This window comes from Seriola dumerili, unplaced genomic scaffold, assembly GCF_002260705.1.
Source record: "Seriola dumerili isolate Sdu_G_001 unplaced genomic scaffold, Sdu_1.0 BDQW01000138.1, whole genome shotgun sequence".
NCBI classification, from domain to species: Eukaryota; Metazoa; Chordata; class Actinopteri; order Carangiformes; family Carangidae; genus Seriola; species Seriola dumerili.
In genome coordinates, this window is record NW_019174393.1 from 716,049 (window position 1) to 742,722 (window position 26,674).

At 39.9% G+C, this 26,674-nt stretch overlaps 2 protein-coding genes across 2 annotated transcripts; both read left to right on the plus strand.

Annotated features, from left to right (window-relative positions):
• myrfl (myelin regulatory factor-like) lies at positions 1–11,471 on the plus strand. Its single transcript, XM_022749085.1, has 23 exons — positions 1–73; positions 657–750; positions 1,542–1,603; positions 1,731–2,166; positions 3,178–3,393; positions 3,503–3,698; positions 3,808–3,884; positions 4,009–4,119; positions 4,216–4,306; positions 4,409–4,609; positions 4,761–4,869; positions 4,963–5,072; positions 5,200–5,345; positions 6,040–6,201; positions 6,311–6,382; positions 7,206–7,252; positions 7,663–7,824; positions 7,957–8,004; positions 8,086–8,170; positions 8,274–8,348; positions 9,017–9,128; positions 10,695–10,766; positions 11,379–11,471. The coding sequence occupies exons 1-23, from the start codon at positions 1–3 to the stop codon at positions 11,469–11,471; spliced, it is 2,850 nt and encodes a 949-aa protein (XP_022604806.1).
• An 8,561-nt stretch (positions 11,472–20,032) lies between these two features.
• On the plus strand, positions 20,033–26,295 carry cct2 (chaperonin containing TCP1 subunit 2). The gene is made up of 16 exons (XM_022749760.1): positions 20,033–20,086; positions 21,009–21,083; positions 21,224–21,289; positions 21,578–21,689; positions 22,186–22,262; positions 22,406–22,518; positions 22,748–22,950; positions 23,041–23,141; positions 23,447–23,574; positions 23,668–23,771; positions 24,273–24,392; positions 24,488–24,616; positions 24,935–25,038; positions 25,316–25,415; positions 25,630–25,771; positions 25,867–26,295. Exons 1-16 carry the CDS (start codon positions 20,084–20,086, stop codon positions 25,895–25,897), a joined length of 1,608 nt encoding a protein of 535 aa, XP_022605481.1. The 5' UTR covers positions 20,033–20,083; the 3' UTR covers positions 25,898–26,295.
• Positions 26,296–26,674: the final 379 nt, after the last annotated feature.

Consider the following 26,674-nt stretch of genomic DNA (forward strand, 5'->3'; position numbering starts at 1 on the left):
ATGGAGCCTGGAGTCAGCCGGCTGCCTCTCCAGGTCCTGGGAGAGAACGAGGCGCTGCAGCAGTTCTTCAGTGGTGAGCTGTTGCATGTCGTCAGGGTCTTTAACATCATATCATCATCTTATACTACAGACTCTTGTTTATACCTTTTTATGGTGTGATTTGTCACAGCTTTAAAATCTGAGAGAGAATTACCACTTACAGTGAACAGTTCCTACACATTTTATATTATATTGTACATTCACATAGAGAATTGGCGCCTGATCACAGAGGACATACTTTATATGCTTGAAAAGATGCTAGAAGTGCATTAATCTGCTTTTATTTTGAAAAGCATACATCAGCAGAAGCACTAGCAGAGTTTTGTGGGTTTATTAAAGATGTTCCTAAGGATGTTTAGGAAGATCTTCAAGTGGTTTCAAAGTTCATGTCATCCCTGAAGTGGTCCTTCGGGTAGTTCCACGGATCCTAAAGGATGACATGAGTGGTACTTGAGGAGGTTTTGTGGTTCATGGGGAGGTTCAAGAGCATATTTCACATGTCCGAGTTGGTGAGGAGTTTCTTGGTGAAGGAGTCTGAATACTTTCTGAAGCCTCTGTATTTGAGTCCTGTGGATTTTGGCGGATTCAGAAACAGTATTTAAAATGTGCATGTGCAGGTCAGGATGTGAGCGGTGTGTTGGACAGCTCTGTCGCTGTGGATACGAGCATCCTGGAGCAGTACCTCAGCAATGACATGGATCCCAACAGCTTGTAAGATTCACACACACATACACACCCCAACCATCACCTAACTCCAATTCTTACCCTGACCTTAACCTAAACCTGATTCTAACCTGAACCTTAAAATCCATAAATTCCTGCATTGTATCCTTATTGTTATTGATCAGTCGAATCCAATTTGATCAAATCCAGTAAGACAGACTAGAAGATGAAACATTATGGAAACAACCTTAAACAGCTCACTCTGCTGGAAACAAATCCTTGTTTTAACATTTGATTTTATATTATATTATTATTTTATATATCCAACACAAAGATTGTTATAGTAGGTGAACCAGGAGTTGAATTAAATATGTTTTACAGCTTTAAAAGCAATTGAAGCAATAAAAGTAATAGTAAGAGAGGTAGAAAGAGTAATAGTAGTAGTAATGAGGAAAATTTCCTGTTATCTTCATTCGTTGACACACATACTGTTATATAACATGCATAAAAACAGCATTGACCTAATTGGTTATCAGCTAACCGAAGGTTGTAATTACTGAGCACAGAAAGCAAATCAAATCAGTCTTTACTGAAGGGAACTGGTTCAAACTAAGAAAATCACAAGAAAAAAGGCAGAAATCTAAAAACATAAATTTGTGATGATTATATCAAAGGTTAATCAGAATAAATCAAATGGCAAGTAATCAATGAGATTAATCACATTCAGTGTGAACACTAGGCTAACCATGTATTTCACACCTCTGTCTTATGTCCAGTCGTGTCCAGCTAACCAGACCGTGCATCGTATCTTTTGTTTGTTTCTTTTCTTTTTTTCCCAGCATGCTCCCTGAGTCTCCTCCTGACTCGAGCTCGGAGGCCTGTTCACCTGCACGGATACCAGGTACTGTTCACATCTTCAACCACCGAGTTTGTCAATGGTGCTGATAAAAAATAAATGACATATACACCCAGTGAATAGTTGTTTATAAAGTGTGTCTGTTGCTTATATGATATTTTCTAACTAACAGACTTCCATCACGAGCCGCCATATTGGTCCAACCAGCAGACCACCCAGGAGGTTTTCCAGCCCGCGACACAATCTGCTGCTTCTTCATCCTGTAGCTTTAAGGATCGAGGCTCTACCCACACCCACTCTGACTTGCTGACCCACAATCAGCTCCGCAGTTTGGGCCTCACTAACACTTACATCAAGACTGGGACACCGCCCATCCCACCTGCTGCACCTGCTCCCCTGCACCAGCATACGCACCACTCACCTGAACACATACACTACCTGAGTCCACAGAGCTGCTCACAGGTTTACACCCCACCCACACCTCCCTCCCCGCCCTTACCTCCCACGAACAGCTACGTTGCACCCTGTGCTGGCCCAGACATGGGCCCCCATTTAACTACGCCTCCTTCGGCCTGTTTGCTGGGCTCCGCCCCAACGCTACACCCCTGGTAAGCAAGACTCTTACATTGTCACTTTACTAGTTCACCATTTCATATTTTTGTAACTGTCTGAAGAAATACATGATATGAAGGGACTTATACATTGACACTGATGTAGCAGTCTGAGATCCTCCTCCAAAGCAAGGGAACTTTAATAGCAAGGACTCTGGTCCTTGACTCTAACTACTAACCTGGATCCAAAAATAGCCAGGAGACCCTTCCCAGAGGACCTCGAGTTTCCGTCCAGTTCGTAATTGGACAAGAGTTCACAGATGTATTTTGCATATTGTTCGGCTTGAACATAATCAGTAATCAGCTGCAAGAAACTGTGGGCCACCCAACGCTCACAGTAATCTCATTTAGGCACTTAATGAGCAGAACAAGACTTCAATTGTCACCAGGTACTATTGGTAAATACAACAGGGTATCATAAGCATAAAAAAGTAAATTGATATTATATTTGAAACTAATGTCCTTAAGAGGAAGCATGACAACAGAAAACAGTAGTGGACCTACGATTGAGCCTTGTGGGACACCACAATATGGGCAGAAGAGGATGAAGCATTACAAATAGCACCAGAGATCACTCTTTGTGGCTGAGGTGGAATCCAGAGTAGAGCTATTTCAGAAATGACTACCCACCCATCTTCAGATGAATGAGCAAGATGCTCCACTCATTTTAAGTCCACTGTATCAAGGTTAGTGCAAAGGTCCAATAATGACAAATAGGAGTAAACATTAGATGCAACCAAAGGGTCATTGGTGACCCTCAGGGTAGTGTAGTTCTTCACCAGGAAATCAGAATAATCTCTCTTGTCCCGAAATTATATCTTATTTATCACAGCTCCTGACATGCCTTTGAATCATATCTACACCTGCCATAATGATGTAAAAAACAGCTTTCACATTAACAAAGTTTGTGCAGATTTAACTTTGGTTAAATCACATAAATACACAGAACAGCAACTCAGTCAGTAATTAGTTATTGGGTCTGAATCCTTTTGTCTTGTCGTGCTTCAGCTCCCCGCAAAGTAAAAAGAGGAGGAGATCAGAGTGTGAGGAACCAGCGGGAGGAATGGATGCTTCCTGCAGTGATGCTGATGGGACTTGTGGTGGCAGTGCAGGGAATGGCGTAGGTGGTGGTGGACTAAATTTGGGATCCTTCCAGCTTCTGACCTGGGAACAATATAGGCTGGGACACTGGAGCACTTTGTACGACAGCAGCTACCAGACACTGTGAGTAAAGAAACCAGCTGTAGTTTTAAATTTTAAATCTGGACGGTACTTGTTGAGATATCTGGATGAAAAGTGTTGGACACCAAGAATGGTTGTTTTTGGTTTCCAGGTCTCCTCCTGCCTACCACGTCGACACAGATAAAGGCTTCAACTATTCCACAGCTGACGAGGCTTTCGTTTGCCAGAAGAAGAACCATTTTCAGGTCACCATTCACATTGGCATGGCTGCAGAGCCACAATATGTCAGGACACCCAGCGGGTCACAGCAGGTGGACCACTTCCTAATAAAAGTGTTTGGGGTCAAGGTGAGTACAGGACTCTCAAACCTCTCATAGGCACTAGAAGCAGGAGGAAATTGTTAGTTACTTTTTGCACTGCACACGGTACCTTTGGTTTCCTCCTATATACTTACAGCTGGAAGCTCCAAGCCACCAGGTGACCATCGAACAGTCCCAGCCCGACCGCAGTAAAAAGCCCTTCCACCCTGTCAGGTAGGTAACAGATGAAGAGTCCCTGCATGCACCAGCAACCAGCTGTACCGGCTCAAACTTTGTACATTTAAATTAAGCTTGTAAATTTACAAAAGAAAAATAACAATAACTTCTGAACATCCAGGGTCAACCTTCCCAGCGGTAAGATCACAAAGGTAACGCTCGGCCGGCTGCACTTCAGCGAGACGACGGCCAATAATATGAGGAAGAAAGGCAAACCCAACCCTGACCAGAGGTATGTGAGAAAGGGTTATTCTTTATGAATAGCGTATAAATGAATGAACCGGTCAGAGAGGGGCTACATGCTAACTGTATCTGTGTGTGTATGCAGGTATTTTCAGATGGTGGTCGGTCTATACGCTGCAGTGGGAGAGGACACCTTTCTCCTGACAGCTCTGGTGTCAGAAAGAATCATTGTCAGGGTAACAACACCAATTATGAACCAATCAACTATAAATCAATAAGTCAGCGACCCTCATTTCAAACATAGATCTTTGAGTCTAATAGTCATCTCCTTCCGCCAGGCTTCAAACCCCGGTCAGTTTGAGACAGATGGGGATCCCCTGTGGCAGCGTGGGGGGGTGCAGGACGCTGTGGTCTGTCAGGGTCGGGTGGGCATCAACACAGATTCCCCTGATGAGGCGCTGGTCGTGTGCGGTAACGCCAAGGTGATGGGCGCCATCATGCAGCCATCCGACTGCCGTGTCAAAGAAAACGTACAGGAGGTAAGACAATTAAATTATGAGGAAATGATGAGTTTTTATTATTGAATTTTACTCATTTTAAATTCTTTGTCAAATTCAGTTTTCTGATTCTGCACTTTATCAGTTAATTTACCAATTAATTACCTGAAATTCTCTCATCTCTTTGTTTCAGGTTGACTCTGAGCAGCAGCTGAAAAGAATCACTCAGATGAGAATAGTCGAGTTCGATTATAAACCAGAGTTTGCCTCCACCATGGGAATGGACCACACCCACCAGACAGGTAACTGTCATTTATTATCCCAACAGGTGAGTGTGATGATGTGTAAATTGTGATTAGTTTGAATGTATTATAATAATAATGTTGATATTTCAGGTATAATAGCTCAGGAGGTGAAGGAGCTGCTGCCGTCAGCGGTGAAGGAAGTCGGAGACGTCACCTGTTCCGATGGAGAGAGGATTCCTAATTTCCTCATGGTAGACAAGGTAGTCCTCTTCCTTTCTTCTTGCCCCCGGACTGTGTTGTGTTTATCTTTATTACTGGTTAAAGTTATCAAGGAATTTGTTTAGAATCTGTATTCCCTCTGATGGCTGCTTCCTCTTCCTCCTCCAGGAGCAGATCTTCATGGAGAACATTGGGGCGGTGCAGCAGCTGTCGAAGCTCACCGACAATCTGGAGACTCGGATCCAAGACCTGGAGGTCTGGAACCGCCGATTGGCTAAACTGAAGAGCCTGACGGGAAGCCTGCGATCCACAGAGTACTTATCTTTTCATTTTCCACCCCTATTATAGATATAACATCTACGGGTGTCGACAAAATAACAATTAAGTATTGCAGCAGAGTTGGCATCATATTTAAAAACCAACAAAAGAAACCTATAAACGAACATAAATGTCTCATTACAACCACACAGAATACAGCGCCATGGAAAAGTACTGATGAAAAGTGTGTGTGTGTGTGTGTGTGTGTGTGTGTGTGCGTATGTGTGTGAGAGTGTGTGTGTGTGTGTGAGGGTGTGTGTGAGTGTGTGTATTGCATAATAGCGGAATTATTGTGTTATGCAAATCACAGTTCAAGGACAACCAAGGTTTTGAAGGCTACTGTGTGTGACCTAAGCGCAGCGGCTTTAATTGACCAGAAATCGTTTCCACTACAAAAACAGGATAAAGTTATAAACAAAAAACACAAAATGGTCACCTGCTGAGCTGTAGTTTTACCTGTGGCTTGTCGAAAGGCGTTGTGATCTGAACTGTGCTCAAGATCACAGACTGTTTGAAAAGTGTTGAAAGTTACTCACTGATAAATCTTTGGTTAAAACGCTTCACAAAGCACATAGGAATTAACTGCATTAATTTAGTTTTAGTAAAAAAACAAATAGAAAATATCACTGGATCCATAAGTGATTTCAAAATAAAAGCTTTAATTCTTGTCCTATGTGTTTTCTCCAATAGGAAACCCAGAAGAAACAGCAGTGTGTCGACAATGCCGAGTACTGACACTTGTAAGACTGGGAAAGTCCAGAAGGAGGGCTGCAGTCAGAAATACAGCCACTGTCTGCAGCATAGGGTCTTCCAGGCCAGCGCCTACAGCCTGCTGGCCACCATGGCTTTCTGGTGAAGCTTGATGCCACTTACTGATTTTACTAAATAGTTAAAAAGTCAAATTGAGAGAGAAACATTGATTAATATTAATTTAAAACAATTATGGTGTGTGTGTCTGCAGCATCATCTCTATCACTGTTCTGTACCTGCTAAATTTGAAGGAGGAAGACTTGAATGGCTTTCCCGACAACAGGTAAACAACCATCGTTTTTACTGTAATAAGCCACAGGACTTATGTAGACATACTAAAAGCCCAGCAATCACCAAATTACACTTAGCAACCACCATCCCCAAGCGAAAACCTAGTAACACCCCTACAACCATTAAGAGTCTCCTAGCAACCCCTGACAAACACCTTCGCCACCACTCAACCATTAGACAAACAAACCTGTTTCTTGTTAAGAAACACACAGTTACACAACATCTACATGGTATCTTCCTAGTAACAACAGACAGTCACCTGGCAACCACTCAGCAACACCCTATTTTTTCCACCTAGTAACATTTTAGCAACCACTGTCAGTTGCCTGAAAACCACCTAGTAACATCTTACCATTCGTATTCCTTCTGTAACCAATGGTAGTCATCTGGTAACCACCTAGTAACATTGTGCCAATAGTATACCCTTAATAACTATTGGTAGAGGAACACTTCAGCTACTAGGCCCCTAACAACCATCTAGTAACATCCTAGTCACTACCTAGTAAAATCCTAGTAACCATTGGCAGTCAGTTTTGTTGCAATTATCTAGCAACGCTCCCTTTATAACCACTGAGAGTCACCTCGCAACCACCTTGCAACACCCTAGCAACCATCTGGTAACACCCAACCCTGTAGGTTCCTTAGCAACCACATAGTAACAATATTATCATTGCTCCATTCTGGAATTTTAAATGTACACTTTTTATCAAACTATTTCCTAGCTTGGTGCGTGTTCAAATTTTATGATAACAACTTAATTACATGACCTCAGTGTTCTGTGTGTTGTTGTGCTGATTGGTGTTTCTGTCTGTCAGTAATGGGAGCGTGGTTCCTATGCAGTCCACAGCTTGGACCAGCACAGGTAAAGTACAGCCTCACAAAACTGACTTGTTTTTACACTGCCATAGTGACATAGAGGATGTAAAGAAATGCTGTTCCATTCATGCTCACAGGTAATATGATAATGATTATTTGAATAATGATTATTCAGTATCCCGTGTACATGGATAACCAGGAAAATCCAGAGTCCAAAGTAATATTAGATAACCTCTGAGTAAAAATAGCTACTGATAATGAATGAGTTCATTCATTCATTCATTCATTCACATTCACTTATGCTAACTTCTGTTCACCCCGTAAATATTGGTCGTACTGAAAAATAAAAGAATCACTAGAATTAATTAAATGCTAAAATTAATCTCATAAATTTGATAAAATTCCAACTTTTACTTCACAACTATTATTTTTCCATGTTCCCAATCTTTTTTCCAGTCCGGCCAACCAGCCCACCCGGCCCCTGGCCCCCAGAGGTTGACTTCTGTGACCTGTTTTACTGTGACAGGGTGTACTGCTGCCCTTCACCAGCAAAGGGCAGCACTGACTTCAATGCCACCGCCATTGAATCAGGTGGAACAGAAAAGCCTGATATTGCAGGTAATCACGTGCTTATTGGTGTTAACACATTATTGAATACTTTAAGTTAAGTAAATTTATGCATGACATGACATAACATGAGTTTGTGTTGCTAATTTCTGGCTTAATGTTTGGTGTGTTTTTCCTCCTCAGAAAATAGAAAAGAAAAACTTTATCGCAAGCTGAAAAGTGCCAAAGACTGTAAGTGTGTCTTTTAATTAATTAACAATTTAATGAAAACTTTGGAACATCCATATCATTCACTGTCTCCCTCTCTATCAGGGACAAACACCACCATCCATTCTTTCAGGATCAAAGAGAACCAGCAGCTGATTGACAGCAAATATTGTCTAAGAGATGAATGTGGGTAAGTACAGAAAGACAGAAAAACTACACCATAATTACTGTATTATCAGTATGATACGATGGGTTGAAAACATTTTTTTATCATTTTGTTGTGTCTCCTTCAGGCCTGGTAGATACGCCTACAGAGTTCCCATTAGCCAGTTTGTCCCAGTCAACATGAGAGTTACCCTGCTCATGAAGTAAGTGTTGACTGACCAATCAAACTATTATCTGCTCTAAACACCCCCACTCAAACCTAAAAGTATGCAAAACAATATAAATCGGCTTTCAGGTGAGCCATGGTTAACATGTAACAATTTAACATCACCATTACGACCTTGGATTATTTCATTTTTCTTTTAATTTTAGTTATATATATATATATATATATATATGTATATATATATATTAAATGTAAGAGTAGCTAGCTAACAGTAAAATGTTCCAGCTGCTTCATACATACAATTTCTAGTTGTGTTTTGAGTCTATAATGCTAAGTAGAATCACTTGTTTACAAGGTGTGCTAACTAACGTCAATATTCATCACACTTTCTGAAATACTGTACATTATAATTTCTTGTAGTCACTGTTAACATGTAGTTTATAGTATTAATACACAATATATGTAACTGAGACACAGTAAAACCATTTTTTTTCTCACTTAAGCTCTAATGCAGCTGATTAGCACACTGGCTAATAGCTCTTTGAAACTTCTGTTAGCATGTAAACATGAGTCTGCTGGCTCCTGAGCTAGCTAACAGTTTGGGTAAAACAGAACTGATTCTAATCAATTGTGTTTTAAGTAAAGACTAAAACTTAAAATATTAAAGTAAATGAAAATGTTTCCATGTATTTTGTTTCTGTGTAGCTCTACGGAGCTGCTGGTGGTCCATCTGTGTAGCTTCGATGAGTCAGCGGCCTGCTCCTCTCTGCTGGATGTTAACACTGTCACAGGGAGCGTATACCCGTTAAACACACAGGTAAACAGATCAACATGACCAGTGATTGATTGATTATTTAATATGTAATCCAGTAATGTAAACTGACACTGTATATACACATTTTGCTGTTTCTGATTAATTAGACATGGTTGTATAAAGCAAAACCATGCACATATCTTTGATATCTGATTTTTGTTTGTAGCAAATAACTTCATTAATTTTATCCTGTATTTAATTCAGAGCTTCTTTTTTTTTGTCGGACAAAAAAATATACATTTTGCTTATGTTGTTGTTAAATGATAGAGTTTTGTAGAAAAACATACTCTTACTCAAGTATTTAAAATAGATACTGTATATTTTGTTTTTGTCATTAGCATGGATAGACAACACTTAGCATTAAAAAAGCTTTATAATTTCCCATCCCACTTATTCTCCAATTTGACAGTGATTTCATAACAGCAAATTAAACATTAATGCTTGATAAAATGATGGAAAACACACGCACATGCTTAATCAATTTGAAGTATAAAAAGAGGTAAATTTGGGGTCTTTGCTGGATTTGGGTGGAACTTGGGTTTTGCAGGAGTCATTAGAAAACATCCCCAAAAACCTAAGTTGATATCATTGTTGTAGCTGTTCTACCTTTGTTTGTCCATATGTCTGTGTTGGTTTGAGAGTCACTGAGGTTCCAGTCCACTAACCCAGTTACCATTACAGTTAATAATGCAGGAAGAGTGGGGAAACATTAATAATGGATGTGTGGCAGGGTTTTCCTCACATTAGGATGACAACATGCTAATCACAGCCACGCTCACACTAATCCAGGACACAGACACCAATCACACAGTGACCCACATGTTAACAGACTGTACATACAATGAATAGCATCATAGACAAAACACATATATAATAGGGATATTTTTTTAAGGCAAATTTGATTGTTCTGTTTTCCATAATACTATTTTGTCTGTCCCAGTTTCTGTAAAAGTGCAGATTGTATTCTGATTTTACAAATATTTCTAAAGGACAGAGCTGCCCAGAGAGCAAAAACAATTCAGCACTAAAACTTTATGTCTATGGTTTCAGTCTTGATTTTTATTTGTAAAGTTAAAAGGACAATCAGTCGATAAATAGAAAAGTTTTGACAACACTTTAAATGTAATGTCTTTAAGTAGAAGTGCCAAACATTTTCCATTTCCAACTTCTCATTTGTGGGGATTTGCTGCTTTTCTCTTTCTTATGTAATATTTTTATGTTTTGGACAAAGCGTCACTTGGGCCTTAAGAAAGTGTGATGGATGTTTTTCGACGTATTATAGGCCAAACAAATAATTGAGACAAGAATCTGTGGATTAATAGATAATATAGTTGCAGCCCTACCATGTATTATGGGTTTGGAAAGGGGAGTTTGACAAGGATGTGTCTGATCTGACAGATTTTAATGTAAATTAAATAGCCTTAACAAACAGGCTGTGCAGCCAAATATTGTTCAAACCCACAGAACTTTGTTTTAAAATCTAGCCAAGATCCCAGAGTTTAAGTGGAAAACTGTATGTTTAGTTAGACATGAGACCTTATCGGTTTGTTTCTTTGTCTGTTTCTACAGGGAGAACATGAATGGCCTCTCCACGTGGCTCGTCTTTACCACAGCTCATATCACTTCCGCTCCACAGTGGCTGTAAGAAGCTGAAAACTATTTTTCTTTCCTCCTGTCTTTTCCTTCTATATAGGAGGCTGTCATATGACTGAAGTAGATATTGATATTATTGATACTGAGTCTGAGATTTTTACAAAAGTCCTTAAGGATAGGTCTGGTGATATTCTATATTTTTCTCAAATCAAAACCAAGAGAATTTTACTCAACACTCTCTGACTTCACCACCATGTTTGTTGCTCTCAGCTCGAAGCCCATTGGTTCCTAGCGAAGATGGAAATCTTTAAAAACAGTTCACAAATTTTTATTTTTTTAATTTTTTTTTAAATGCTCAGTAATTTCCACAAACATCTGGACACAAGTTTTTACTGAACAAACAGGGGGAAATAGCACATTTGTTGGGGACTATTTTGAGCGCCGTATTAATCCACATTTTGGAAACAATGGAGCTAAAGCCAAACAAACTCTGTCATTTTGTTAGCTAATAAAGCTGAGTTTACTGAGTTTTTAAGCTGCATTTGGAAACATTATCTCATCCACTCTTACCTGAAACATTACTGATTATATCTACAGACACACAACAACCTTTATTTTGTAGTATTTACTATATTAATATAAGTGTATGTCTTTCTCCAGGGTCAAGCAGACTGCAGTACTGACCATCACTTCTCGGGGGCGCTCTTCACTGACTACATTTTCCACTTCTACAGACACTGCACAGACTCATAGACAAAGTAAACATTAAATTTGAATATATTAAATGTAAATATATGAAATATTTGCTTTGTCCTCACAAAGATGATAATCAGAGAAACTGAAGCGGACTGCTACTGAAGAACATCACTTCTGCTGTTGTATTTTGAAGATGCAAATACATTTTTTATTGTGATATATACTATACTACATCATTTTGAAAATTGTTCAGTGGAAGTTCAGCTCAGATCAGATAACACAATATTTCCTTTTATGTTCTTCAATTTACTGTATTTTATTCTCATGTGTTTCCTGTTTCATTAGATAGTGTTAAACTAGTAGAGACAATAGACAAACAGAGCAACATCACGATGGAGACTGAACTGATGAAAAGATTAGGTCAAAGTTTACCTCTAATAATTCAAGACATCAAAGATTAATTTGCAGCACATTGAAATTCACTATATTGACAATTATGTACAAAAATCAGTAAATGGAGCTCTAATTTTATTCACTATAATTGATATTAATGTAATTAATTAAATTGAAAGTTTTGTTAGTCTTGATTTTTAGTTATTTGCTAGTTTGCTGACATTTGTAGACTTTTTCTGTGAAGCAGTATATCTCATTATTACGGAATAGGATTGTATCTGTGTGAAAAACACAATGAATTCTGAGATTAATCTCTGAACTCTAAGAAAACTTTGAGAACTTCATGAGATTTCTCTGGATAAAACATGAATTTTGATCTCATCATTTTGGCGTTTAAACTTGTAATTTTGAACACCATGTTTCTAAATGTGAAGCCCAAAATTTAATTTAAATTTAAGACTGAGAAAATTAAATCACAGTTATGGACGTTAAGCTTTTCTTGTGTGAACTCTGATAGTAATCACCGAATTTAATTAAAGAGCAGGTTAAGAAAATAATGCTATAAACTCCAGCAGTAACAACAGTGGTCTGACTGAAGCAAAGTGTTAAAGTTACTTGTTAAAAACTAACATTGATATGGTTTGTGTGTGAAGCTGTTAAAATGAATATTTTCTATGTGACTGAATCCTGACTGCTCTGCTTTATGTGAAAAAAGCTAATAAACAGTGAGGTAGTTTAATAAAATATTTAAAATTGCATCATATCTTTGTCATATGCTTTATTTGACTCTAACATTTTGATATTTATCATTTTACGTAGCAACGAAGTGACTTCTTTTGCTAGCTTAAGGCGATATTAGCTGAGAGCTAGTGTTAAATTGGTAACTTTCCAAACATGAACTCTGGTGGTAATAAGATCTTTGGATACAAGATTTGGTAGCCAAACGCTGTCTTTTAAAATCAGTAAAAATCAGCAATGTCCTTATGGGGACTTTATCTATCTGTCATTAATAGTTGACAGCAGAAACATTAGCTTGATGTAGCTGCTGTTCCTACTTCCATAATTACTTGCTCAAGACCCAAAACACAAAGTTAACGACTTGGCCTTGATTCAGGACTTCATTGCAAAGACTTGAGACTTGCAAGTAACTTGCTAAACAATGTTTTTTTTTAATTTAAATTCATTCCCCAGTGTCTTACCCTGAGCGTAATGTAAATTTCATTCTAACCATAACCCTAAAACTCTTGTACACACGAAAAAATTAAAGGGACATACTCTTTAATCCCCAGAATCGTGGTGTGTCCCCATAATTCTGTGTAAATTCAGTGTCCCCACAGTGCTAGAAGGACTTGAACTTGACTTGACTTGGTCTTTATTTTTGTTTTCTTGCACCTCTGTTTACCTTTCAGAATCTATTTTTTTAATGTCAAAATGTTCTCATAAATGAACTGTATCACCAGAGAAGAAGGTCCATCTTGATATAGATTCTGCATGACATCACTGAGGATTTGTTGTATACGAATGCAGTTTTTAGGAGATAGGTCTGTTTTTTCTTTTTCATGTGTGGTCCTTCAGCTGACACAAACACACTGATGACTAATTCAGGTGGAGGAGGTGCAGCAGAAACACCAAACTAATTAGGTGTCAGAGACAAACAGATCAGCTGCAGAGAGGAAGGTAAAGTTGCAGGATGGAAACACAAACATACACAGAGCAGCAGACAGAGATGGACGCTCAGCACAATGTAAGTACCTGCATGCAATACATATTACTTCATACGACAGTGAGCAGCTCAAGAATTGATTTTATATTACTGAATGGAGATTTTTTTTATTAAGAAACATCTAATTTCTTGATGGTTTAATTACATGTTTTTATCAAGAAACTGAATAAACATTGGTACCAAATTTAACTGTCAGATTCTTTTCAATTTTGTACATTAAAAAAAGCACATATAACTCAGCCGTGAAAGGATGGAAAACTATTTCAATCAAATTATTTGCTGGGTATTTGTATTTGTATTTGTACATGTTTTGCATGTTTTGCATGTTTTTACAGGTTAAAACCAGTGGTATAGCCATTTTAAATAAATGGCTGACACTTGTATTCAACCTAATTCCTTACCCTGAAAGCTGAAGCTCGTGAGCTGGTTTAATGTTTTCTCTGACGTTATGAGCTTCAGGTCTGAAAGGGATCACCTTTACTTAGACGGTGATATCATAATGTCATGATTTAAATGCAAGATTTATACCAGAGGAAAAAGTACATATCAGGGGATGTATTTTAAGATAAAGCTTGTGCTTTAACAATTAAAGAATAATTGTACAATGGCTAACATGCTGCGGCAGTTAAGTTCAGCATAGGGAATCATTCTGTTTTCAACTTGTGAGTATTAAACACTGCACCACATAACTTCAAAACTGTAAAGAATAAAAATTGTCCACTTTTATCTGGAATGCCTAATGCATTTCCCTTTAAATTGTTTTGAAAAAATTCAGAAAAATTAAAAAGTGACCCCTGGCATGTTCTGTCTTACTTGCGATTTCAGGTCACAAACAACAATTACATGAGACGTGTTTGGCAAATTTGCCAAATTTATACATGAAATATGATTTTCATGGTGGCGCTTTGATTAGTTGAGACTCAGTGAAGGATTGGTTGGTGGTCACCTGGAAAAAGAGGATCACACATTAGTGGGTGTTTTTCTTCACACGTCCCTGAGTGAGAGGTGACTCATCAAAAACACTGATACCTGATGGGCCATATGAAATGCTTGTTGGATGGTTGGATACCTACGGAAATCCCCCCTCCCCATATGTTTCCAACATCGGATTAGAAGGGTCTAGGTCCAAATATTTCTGTAAGTTTCTAAAACATTCATGCCCATTTCACTCAGTGGTTGGTTACCTGTGAAAAAGTGAGAAATTGGTTTGAATCTTTTCTCAACTCAATGTGGCCATTCGGGAAAACTATCAAAACTTGATTTCGAATATGGTCGGACAACAGGTCGTACCAGTTTAAAAATGTAAACTATAACGGTCCACACCGTCGTCTGTCCAAGATAACTCTTAAACTATTGAAAAAACCTTCCATTAAATTTGCTGTGGATAATTCTGATGCCACCTTCAGGACAAACATTTTCCTTTTTTTGCTCTAAGAATACACAAGTTATCAGTTTGCTTTTAATGTTAAGGGCTGTAATTAACATAAAAGTCTGTGGGGGGCGCTAGATGAGCTTCATATTGTTTATCTAAGTTTATATGAATTTGTCAAATAAGAAAATACACAGAAACTTTCTTTATAAACTTGGTTGGATCTTTGTGGATCTGATGGAAACTGACAATCCAGACTAAACTACAACCAGGTGTAACGTTCCTAAGCTGATACAGGTAACTAATCTCTACTCAGTTGTCACAGTGTGTGTTTGTGTGTGGTGTCATCTGTCAGCCCGGAGACTGACAGATGTCTCCTGTCACCACGGTAACTGTCGTCGAGGGAAACTGTCTTTGTCCGCCACTTTCCAGCTTCCGTTTGTCCACTGAGAACATGTAATTAACTGACACTCTATCCTCTCTGTGTGTTGTGTGTCTGTGTGGTGTGTGTGTGTGTGTCCGTGTGGTGTGTGTGTGTGTGTGTGTGTGTGTGTTTGTTGCAGGGCAGGATGGGAGCTCGACATCTCTCCAAGATTAAGGAGGAGTCGGACAGCAGGGAACACAGGTAACAGAGCAGCTGATTGGTTGGAAAGTAGCACAGGAGTGATGATGCATTCATGCCACACAGTTTAAAACCCAATCCACTATTCATGACTGTATGAGAGGAAATTTTCTGATAGCTTCAAGTTCATAAGTTGTTACTTTTTTATTTTTCTGTTTGTTATCTGCTTGTTTGTAAACATGACATTGGGAATTGGAAAGAAATTGAAGACAATTCAGTATTTTTTGAAAGAGAGTAAAGGTACGGAGAATAAGTGATACGGGGACGCCTCTCAGTCTTGCCCCAGTGGCCACTCGTGGTATTGCAACATAGAATCTCCATTTTCTCCATAGACAGTCATTATAACTTGGTGAGCTACCTCGAACTGCAAGAAAAGTCAAATAATTCAAATTTTTTTTAACACATGGAGGTTTTATATTTATAAGTCTAAGAAAGATATCTTGATGTACGTGACTTCGCCTATGCTGTAGCTTCATATTTAATTTGCAGACGCGATAGTGGTATTAGACTTTGGGTATTAACCCAAATTGTTAACTTGCTCATTTAAGGTACAGTTACTGAGGTCATGTGACACATAGAGGATATTGAGTTCACATTTAAATCATGGTCAAGGTCAGATGAAAAACAAAGGGCTATAATAATAAATATAATGCTTATAGGTTTTTACATTTGTTGACAACAGTATTTTTTTTGTATATAAATAGAATAAAATGTAAAACAAATCATAAAAGTTTGAATGGAAACATTGCTACTGTCTGCAGAGGAATGGAAACTCAGTCTGAATGGATCAATCTGATAAGAGAGAGAGAGAGAGAGAGAGAGAGTGTGTGTGTGTGAGATACTCTCCACCGAAGCGCGACCTTGGCAGAGGGATACGTTACTGTGAGCAGACACCGACCAGACTGTAAACAAATCTGAATGGAAATTAGGTTACATGGAAGATCAGTTTGTGTGTGTGTGTGTGGACTCCAGGTATTACTCATGTTGTGGGGACCTAAGTTAGTATTGACACGTTATGGGGACAAAACCAAGTTTCCTTCATGTAAATAATCAAATTTTAAGGTTAGGACTTGTTTAATGTTTAGATTTAAGTTAAGTTTAGGTTAGGAGCTCTGGAATTACAGGTCCTCACGAATACCGTAAGACAAGAATGTGTGTGTGTGTGTGTGTGTGTGAGCGTTCATTAGCTCTACCACTCAGCTGCTGCTCGACAATATCACAACACGATGAGGTGAAATACGAACTCATCACTCTCTCTCCCTCTGTCAGCACCTGTTTCCTGCCTCCAATCGTCCAACAGCAGCAGCAGACAGGTGGAGCAGGTAAACCAGGTGTGGACGAGGTGGAGAGACGGGTAGTGAGGTGTCTGTCTGATCCGGCATCTCTTGCTTTGCACGAGCAGCAAAGGAAGGTGGAGGACAACAGGAGTCTGCTGGAGGAGGTAGGACTTAAAAATAATTACAATCTCACCACTTGTGGTTTGTTTTACCTGAGGTGTGGCGTCGAACGGCTTCCTCCTGAGGTCAGAATGAAACATTTCGTCATTACCTGAGCAGATAATACAATCAAACAAACTACAGTTGAAATGATTAATCGATTAATCTGAGGATTGATTGACAGAAAAATGTGATATGTTGATAATCAATTAATCATTGTAAGGTTCTCCAATGGGATCATTTGCTCCTTTCTCTCAGTTTTATGTAATTTTAAGTTCAATATCGTTGCGTTTTTGACTGTTGGTCACACAGAACAAGCAATTTCATGATATTTCTTTGGTCTCTGCAAAATTTGTGTTTGACATTTTTCACTTTTACTTTACTTTTTTACACTTTATACGCCAAATAATCAATTGATGAATCAAAAAACGGATCTGCAGGTTAAATGATTATGAAAATAATCAGTATTTGCAGATACAAAATTTTCATGGTGCTTTGTTGTTGTTTTTTTTAATTCTGAACTATACATGTATAGTTTTATATATATATATATATAAAATATTTCAATACCTGCTGTAATTGTTTTTTTCACAGTTCCAAAACTTGTTTTCATCTACAGATATGTTTTTAACATAGTATTTTAATGTAATTTGGATACCAAATTTAATGTATGAATAAGAAGCGTAAAAATATCCTGCAACCTTACATTGAATTAACCGTTAGCTAAGCCCCTCTCCGTTAGGCTAGCGCTATACTTAACATATTCAGGAGTATGCAAAGGTCAGAGTAACGTAAGTTTTGTCATCAGAGGGAGTATGTGAGGCTCTGTGTGGACCTCCATGTACCCTGGGTAGAGCTGTAGTATAAGAAAAATATTTAATATTACCAAATAGCCACATGCTACATAACAGTCTCCCACGTCGCCACGTTCAGATCAGAATTTAAAGCTTATTATTTCTGTGTGTGTGTTTCAGTTGGGTCGTATCGAGGCGGAGCTTCGGGAAACTCTGCGTCTGGATTTGGAGCGTCAGCGAGAAGCTGAATTCCTGCGTCAACAGGAGAACAAGCAGCTATGGAAAAACCTCTGTTACCTGAGTCTGAGCCAGCGTGTCGCCAAGTACACACACTCAACCACACATTGGTCTGACTATATTTGTGAGGACATTTGTTGACATAATCCATTCCTTGTAGCCTCTTACTACGGTAGCCCTTAAGGACTGAGCACATGCAAGAGAGAAAGCACAAATATTAATCCAGAAATGCAACAAACACAACAGCACAAACGATTCTGATCACAGTGTGGGGGCCACTGGGGGGTTACAGTATATTTTATTCCAGTGAAGTTGATTAAAATTAGTGAATTTATCATAAGATAACTGCAAAGCTGAACCTTAAACAGAATGTCTGCTGCACATTTACCCACTTAACTCGCATGAAGAATTTATTGATTAGTTTTCTTGTCAGTTTATGTTCATTCTGTTAGTTTAAAAAGTTTGAAGAGCAGCAAATGTTGGAGTCAGGGTGTGAGGGACCGAGCTGGCAGGCAGAGAAAAAAGGAGTTTTTATTTACCCGAAATGAAGAAAATAACAGTTTTCGAAATATGCAATAAAGTTCTGGGCCCATAAAAGAGGTCAACTGAACAGAACGAGACTCAGACAATATTAACTTTGCAAAAACTGAATAGAAGTGAAGAAAAAAGACGAGCTGACCTAACAAACTGAAATATACACGTATAACGGCAGACAATGTGGCAACAGCAACAATTAATCTATTGGTTTAAAAAATCTGGCAACTAAAACAAAACAAATTGTCTGCAATGGAAGTAACAGAACATGTGATAATTATGTGGGTGAGTGAAACCTTAAACCTTCATTTGTGTCAATGTCATCACACAGGGACTTTGTTTTCTGTTGTTATCTCCCACAGACCCTGGGTCAGCAGCTACTTCAAGAAGTTCCCCATGCACATCTACTGTCTGCCCGTCCAGGCTGCCAATCACAAAGGCAGGAGACGGGCGCTGAAGAAGAGGGGATGATGTAGAAATATCTTGAAATTATTTCCGTTTTCACTTCTTTCTCTCTTTTTTTACCTGAAAATAAATTTGGTCTACTCCTCCATCTAAGGTCCATTATTTTCTGCTGCACTCCTCAAAGAGAGATTTCTGCAGCAGAATCCAAACACGAAACTTTTGTTTAATTTTGATTCCACTTTTTATGTCCTCATGTGACTGCAGAGGGAACAGTTGAAACCACTGGACTGACTTTAATGCTGCTGAGTCCACAGAAACAGATGGAGTGGTGGCTTTTATAGTTAATTTAACTGGTGCCTCTAAAGTAACAACTGGCCTCTGACCGGACTCTGTGGTTTTAAATGGTCTGATGCTCCTTTCCAAAAAGCATTTTAAGGCTAAAATCTATTTTATGAAATGATGGCAGATTAACAAGGTCTTAATGTCAGCTCAAGGAAGACTGACAGCACCCCCTTTTGGAGTTATTGTGGAATACATGTCATGTGGATTTATGCTGACTTCTGGTATTTGCTGAAACATAAATGATATAATAGCTCCTCAATTACAAAAACAGTAGACATATTCATATACTGTTGAAGATTCCGTGGTATGAGCCAAAACAGCTACTAAACACTGAGATTGTATATATTTATTTTGTTACGTATACCGAGCATCTTTCTCAATTTATCTATGGCCTGATTAACAAAAACCGGTTCTTATATTTGAATATTTGCTAGTTTCACCAGTTTTATATGATTGTAACCTCAAAATGTTGTGATTTTGACTGTTGGTCTGACAAAATGGGTATGGCCTTTACACACTTTTCCCAGTTGGTAATCCAGCATTGTTCTTATCATCACTTCTATGGAGAGGAGGAGGTTTAGAACTCTTCTAAGTTATTTAATAAAAAATATATTTTAAGGAAAATATATTGTGTTACACAGGTTCGAGCACTGTCTGAAAACAAAATTTAGGCTGTTTTTTGTAACAGACAGTGGCAGCGTGTTTTCCCTGATCTGCCCTGAACGCAGCATTATGTTTGTACGTAACTACGTCACTCCCACGTCCAGCCCCTCCTTCTGTGCGTGTACGGCTCCAGCCCAGAATCGCAGACATCATGGTGAGTATTAACTTTCATTTACTCGTTTTTCAAACGATAGAAACAGTTTTAATTCAGTGCTTCACATCATTATATATCAGAGCTCTCAAAGACTCATTAAGATAACATATACGTACTGTTTACGATGTTTGTAGCGTCCCATTAGCTCTGAGCTAACGGTGCTTACCGGCGAGAAAGCACATGGGCGTTATGAATGCGCTAGCGGCTAAGCTAACTGCTTATACGCAGCTGCGTTAGACATTACACACGGAAACAATGGTGCTGTCGACTGTAGTGCACATAACGTTATCTTGACTGCTGAGTTTAAAATGTCAGTTGCCGGAGTTTGGGCTCAGTCTGTTCTCATTGTTCGTAGCAAGCCTGTTAGCATGCTAGTTTAGCTTGTCATCTGGGCTTTGTGGCTGTCATAGAGGAACAAATCAGTGACTGTGGGCCTTTATTAATAAAACATGCAAAGAAAAAACACAAATACAATATGTCTGGAGCTTTACATAATCCCAACTTCATCACCAAACTTTATCTGTCTTTATTCTTTTTAACCGTTTTGAGTTTTTTTCTCAATAGTGAGGTTGGAAGCTTCTAGCGGGTTCCAGGATGACAGGGGCGGGTCTCCATTGATGCTGCTTTCAGAGCGGCTTGGAATAAATAGTTCTGTCCACGCCTAAGCTGCGTACAGTTGTCTACAGTAGTAGTAGTAGCTATGATATAATTTTTTGACCATGGTGATTTATGTAATCTGACAGATCAATGAATTTTGTTTTTTATTTAAATTATTTTTAATCAGTTACAAATAATTTAGTATGAATTATGGGTAATAGGGCTTGAACTTTTTTGTGTTTAAAGAGCATGAATGTTACTTTTTGTTTTATACTGATTGATGGGTTGATTGTTGATTCATCAACACTGCTGTCTCTCTCTGTAGGCGTCCCTATCGATGGCCCCGGTCAGCATCTTCAGACATGGAGCAGATGAAGAGAAAGCCGAGACTGCACGACTGGTGTGTGAATTTATTTGAGCTTTAGGTTTTTATTTTGCTGTTAACTGCTTGAAATAATAAATTAGTTATCCTGCTCTTTAATTCCACCCATGAAGATTCATAGAAACCTCCGAAACTGTTTCTTTTTGTTTTCTCTGCAGTCCTCTTTCGTTGGTGCCATCGCTATTGGCGATCTGGTGAAGAGCACTCTGGGTCCAAAGGGGATGGTGGGTTATTTCAATACCAACAAGTGTTGTTTAGATTTTACAGATTGCAATTTTTCCTTTTAGATCATTGAACCCTCGTTTTTATTTCTGGCGAGTATTTAATCAAGAAAAGTTGTTAAACATAATGAGTCATGCTCTGATTCTTTTGTGTTAAAGGGTAAAATAAAGATGTGTTCAGATTAAACATTTCCAGTTGTTTTTAACTTGAGTTGGAAGCTTATCATTAGCTGTGTGTTTGGAGACTGGTATTCTCAGCATCTTTGACTTTCTTCTTCTCTTTCTCTTCAGGATAAAATCTTGATCAGTGGAACAAAGGGCGCCATAGTGACGGTGACCAACGATGGAGCGACCATCCTGAAAGCCATTGGTGTGGACAACCCTGCTGCCAAAGTGCTGGTTGGTGAGTGACGATGCTGAATGTCTGCTGGACAACTGGTCATACTGGCAGCACTGGTCAAACATAGCTGGGAATCAGAATAAATCTGCAGCTATTGATTATTTACATGATTGATTAATTGTTTAGTCTATACTATGTCAGTAAATAGGGAAAATACTCACAGACCACAAAGAAAAGCCTGAAATCCTCACATTTGTGAAGCAGGAAACAGCAAATATTTTACATATTTTATTTAAAGATACATATTTTCTGTCGATCGTTGCAGCTTTTAAATCAGAAAAAATAAGTATCATCAAAATAATAAAGATTGTTCAGTAATTTAATTAGATATCATCTAGGTTAAAGGACACAAGTACAACAGGAATAATATCACAGCTTTACTCAACAGAAAATAAACTGAAGCTAAATTTAATAAAAACATAGTTTGGAGTAAATTGATCAGATTTATCTGATATTTATCAGATAATTAGTTATTTCTAATTTCTGTTTGTGTTTTTAGACATGTCGAAGGTTCAGGACGATGAGGTCGGAGACGGGACGACGTCCGTCACCGTACTGGCTGCCGAGCTGCTGAGGGTAACTACCTGTCATTCTGCCTGTTGTTACACTGTTGCATTTAAAATCAATTACATTGTGTTTAAAGAGTCGTTTCACGTGACATTTCTGCTGAAAGCAAAGAGAAACTAGTCGCTCTTTTACCGTCACCGTTTCCATCGCAGGAGGCGGAGCTCCTGATCGCCAAGAAGATTCACCCACAGACCATCATCGCTGGCTGGAGGAAGGCGACTCAGACGGCCAGAGATGCTCTGAGGGAGGCTGCAGTCGACCACAGGTCAGACAGACTTATTGATTTGTTTTTCTGTTTTTAATTTTTTTAAAAAAGACTTGTTGTAGCTTTGTGTCATTGAGGTAAAATCAGTTTGTCTCTGAACTTTCGTTATAATAAAGTTTAATTTGAATTCAGCTGATGAAGAGAGAAACATGTCTGTAGCACCAGACCCTCAGTCACTGTATTAATTCTTCCTCTACCACCTCCTCCCTCCTACTCCTTGTCTCCATAGCAACGACCAATCCCGTTTCCAGGAGGACCTGATAAACATCGCCCGGACCACCCTGTCCTCCAAACTGCTGACTCACCACAAAGACCACTTCTCCCAGCTGGCCGTCGACGCCGTCATGAGGCTGAAGGGCTCCGGGAACCTGGAGGCCATCCACATCATCAAGAAGCTGGGAGGCAGCCTCACCGACTCCTACCTGGACGAAGGTGAGGACAGGTGTCTTTACAGCTCAGGCTGGGGTCTTCTTCTTCTCTGATTGGTCGCTGTAACGCCACGTGTGTTTGTGCTCCGTCCAGGTTTCCTGTTGGACAAGAAGATCGGAGTGAACCAACCGAAGAGGCTGGAGAATGCCAACATCCTGATCGCCAACACCGGCATGGACACCGACAAGATCAAGGTACACCCCACACACACACACACATACACACACACACACACACACATACTAACCAATGGCTCTAATACAGTTTATCCTGCAGCTGCTTCACAGTAAAATCACTTCACAGGAAGACTTTTATTGTGAAACAGCAGCAGCTAAACCATTGAACATTAAAGGGGAAGTCGCATTAAAGTCCGTCTGTACAAACACTTGTGATGTGGCCTGAGTCCACGTGTGTCTGGTCTGAAGACACAGACCTCTGTTGTTCTTGTTGACTGTGTGTTGGCTCTAAGCGTGTGTATGTGTGTGTTCGTGTGTGTCAGGTGTTTGGCTCCAGGGTTCGCGTGGACTCGATGGCGAAGGTCGCCGACATCGAACTGGCGGAGAAAGAGAAGATGAAGGAGAAGGTTGACCGGATCCTGAAGCACGGCATCAACTGCTTCATCAACAGGTACAAAGACGTTTGTTTGTGTGTGTGTGTGTGCGCGTGCATGTGCATGTGTGTGTGTGTGTCCTCTCATTGAATCTGTGCTTCTCTCTGCAGACAGTTGATCTATAACTATCCAGAGCAGCTGTTTGCTCAGGCCGGTGTCATGGCCATCGAGCACGCTGACTTCGCCGGCGTCGAGCGCCTTGCTCTGGTCACCGGTATGTACACACACACACACACACACACACACACACACACTCACACTCAGTGTGAGGTTGCCCGACTTTGCAGTAAAGTTCTTGTTACTCTTGTTTTGTTTTTTTCTGTACAGACCTTTTGTTGTTGTCTGTGGTTTGTCACGTCCTGCAATTTCAAATAAATTCACAAACAGATACATTTTTGTTACTATTATTACAAACTTCAAGTATGAAACTAACTAAGATTAAAAGTGGAAAAACAACAGATTTCACAGAACTGACTTAAAAAATAAGAAAAGTTAGTAGAGATCTTAAACTGAGTCATTTACAATTCTTAAATTTGCTTTTAGAGCTTAAATGTTGGTTTGATAAACAATCAGTCGATCCACAGAAAAACAACTAGAAACTACTTTAACAATCTGTGGATTTATGGCAAAAAATGCTCCAAAGTCTTTTTTGTCTGTGGCAGGAAGTTAGATGTTTGTCAGTTCTCAGTGTTTCCTGTTTTATATACCTGTGTAGGCGGAGAGATCACCTCCACCTTCGACCACCCGGAGCTGGTGAAGCTCGGCCACTGCAAGCTGATCGAGGAGGTGATGATCGGAGAAGACACACTCATCCACTTCTCTGGAGTCGCCATGGGTACGAACACAAGAAGGTCACTGCAGCTGATGTGTGTGCGTGTGCTTGTCACTGAGGCTCTGACCTCCCCCTCTCCCTCCCCTCCCCCCCCTCAGGTGAGGCGTGCACCGTCGTCCTGCGAGGAGCGACTCAGCAGATTCTGGACGAGGCGGAGCGCTCGCTGCACGACGCTCTGTGTGTGTTGGCTCAGACCGTGAAGGAGCCACGCACCGTCTACGGAGGAGGTACACACACACACACGATGATATTTACATGATTTTAATTTTAATTTTAAAATAAAACAAACATTGAAATCACTGAATTAGAAATTATTAAACTTAAAATCATGCTGGTGCTTCATCAGTGCCACATATTAATTGTTTTATTAGATCATTGAAATAAATTACATATAAATTATTCTTATCAGCTGGAGATAATTTATATGAATGGGAGGTCACGGCTTAAAAAGGTTAGGGGAACAAAGTTATTTTTCATGTGGCACTAATCGCCCCTCATACATGTACGCACCCACTCTGACCTGCCTTGTCCTGGCTCCTCCTCAGGCTGCTCTGAGATGCTGATGGCGAAGGTGGTCACTGACCTGGCCAACAGGACGCCAGGGAAGGAGGCAGTCGCCATGGAGTCGTTCGCCAAGGCTCTGAGGATGGTACGGACCTGCCTCTGTTCTCTTTCAAAAGATCATACAGTGGTTTTACTCTCCTTCCTGTTAAGTGCGAAAAATTTAATGGGAACCAGCTTTTATGAGGATCGATCTTTTAGTCGTTTCACAAATGTGTTTCGGTGTCTTTTCTGATGAATTGTGACATTTAATCAGCGGCTCGATCTGTTATTTTAGAGTCCACTGAGGGAAGTACGACCCTCGTACAGTTTGGAAGGTTTTTGCCAATTTTGATGAATGAATATTTCTCCGTTTCCTCCTCCAGCTGCCGACCATCATCGCCGACAACGCCGGCTACGACAGCGCCGACCTGGTGTCTCAGCTGAGAGCTGCTCACCAGGAGAACAAGACCACCTTTGGACTGAGTGAGTTTCCACCACACTGTATATAACTTAATATCAACGCCACAAGTTCTAATCTGTGTCTGTAAAGTCCGTTGTCACCGTGGATTTGTGACGTTGGACGGTTCAGCGTCTTGAAGCACTCAAGCCTTTTCTTCAACAGACACATGAACCCAGCAGATTAGATCCTCATCAGCCGGTTTTAAATGAACGCTGACGGGTTTGTGTTTCCCTGCAGACATGTCTGAAGGCACGGTGGGCAACATGGCAGAGCTGGGGATCACAGAGTCGTTCCAGGTGAAGCGCCAGGTGCTGCTGAGCGCCTCCGAGGCCGCAGAGATGATCCTGAGGGTCGACAACATCATCAAAGCTGCACCCAGGTCAGTCCGTCACCCGGGTTTCATGTGTCCTTCATGTCCTCCGTTTTGCTTGCTTGTTTGTTATGTAGTTCTTACTGTTGTTGTTTGTTTTGTAGGAAGAGAGTTCCCGACCATCATCCCTGCTAGAGGAAGAGGAGGATGAAGAACGGGGGAGGGGATCAGTTTTGTTATTTATCACCTCTGTGTAGTTCAAATTTAAAGAAACGCTCCGCTGTTTTTTTTCTCTGTTGTTAAACTCACTGTGGAAGCACTGTACAGGCTAGCTGGCTAACGCTAGCTAACCGTCAGACACAACCCTAACCGCAGCGGCTCTAATGCTAATGCTAGCAGGACAAAGTGGCTAAGTGTGAAACTTATGTAAAACGTTGGTCAGTACAGTTTGTGATGCTAACATTAGCTGAGGTCGCAGCAAGTGCTGGAGGCTGGCTACGCTAACGTTAGCCAGTTGGTGCCGACGACACTTAGAAAGTACGTTTGGACGTTGTTTTTGTTTACTGAAATAAATGAACCAATCTTCATCAGTAGATCTGTTTGTCGTCTTCGTTTTTGTGAAGTTGTGTTCAGATATTTGTCACTCAGGACCGACGCTGCCGTCCCTAAAGCCTGAAGAGAAACCAGTGTGACTTTTTTTTTTTCTCCAGCGTTCAGAGGTCAGAGTGACCGAGACCTCAGAGTGTCAACACACTGAAGTTACTCAACCGGCCTCTGCAGTCCGTCGTCAGGGGCTCAAGAGTTTGTTGAACCACAGTCGAAGGGAAACAGAAACAGACACGACTGAGTAGTTACTATAGTAACTTTAGCTCTGTGAAGCTAACCTGCTCGTTTTCCTTCAACAAAGTTTCTCTCTGTCTCCTGCTGCTGAAGAAGCTGCTGACACGTTTTATTCTGAAAAGTCAAATAGGC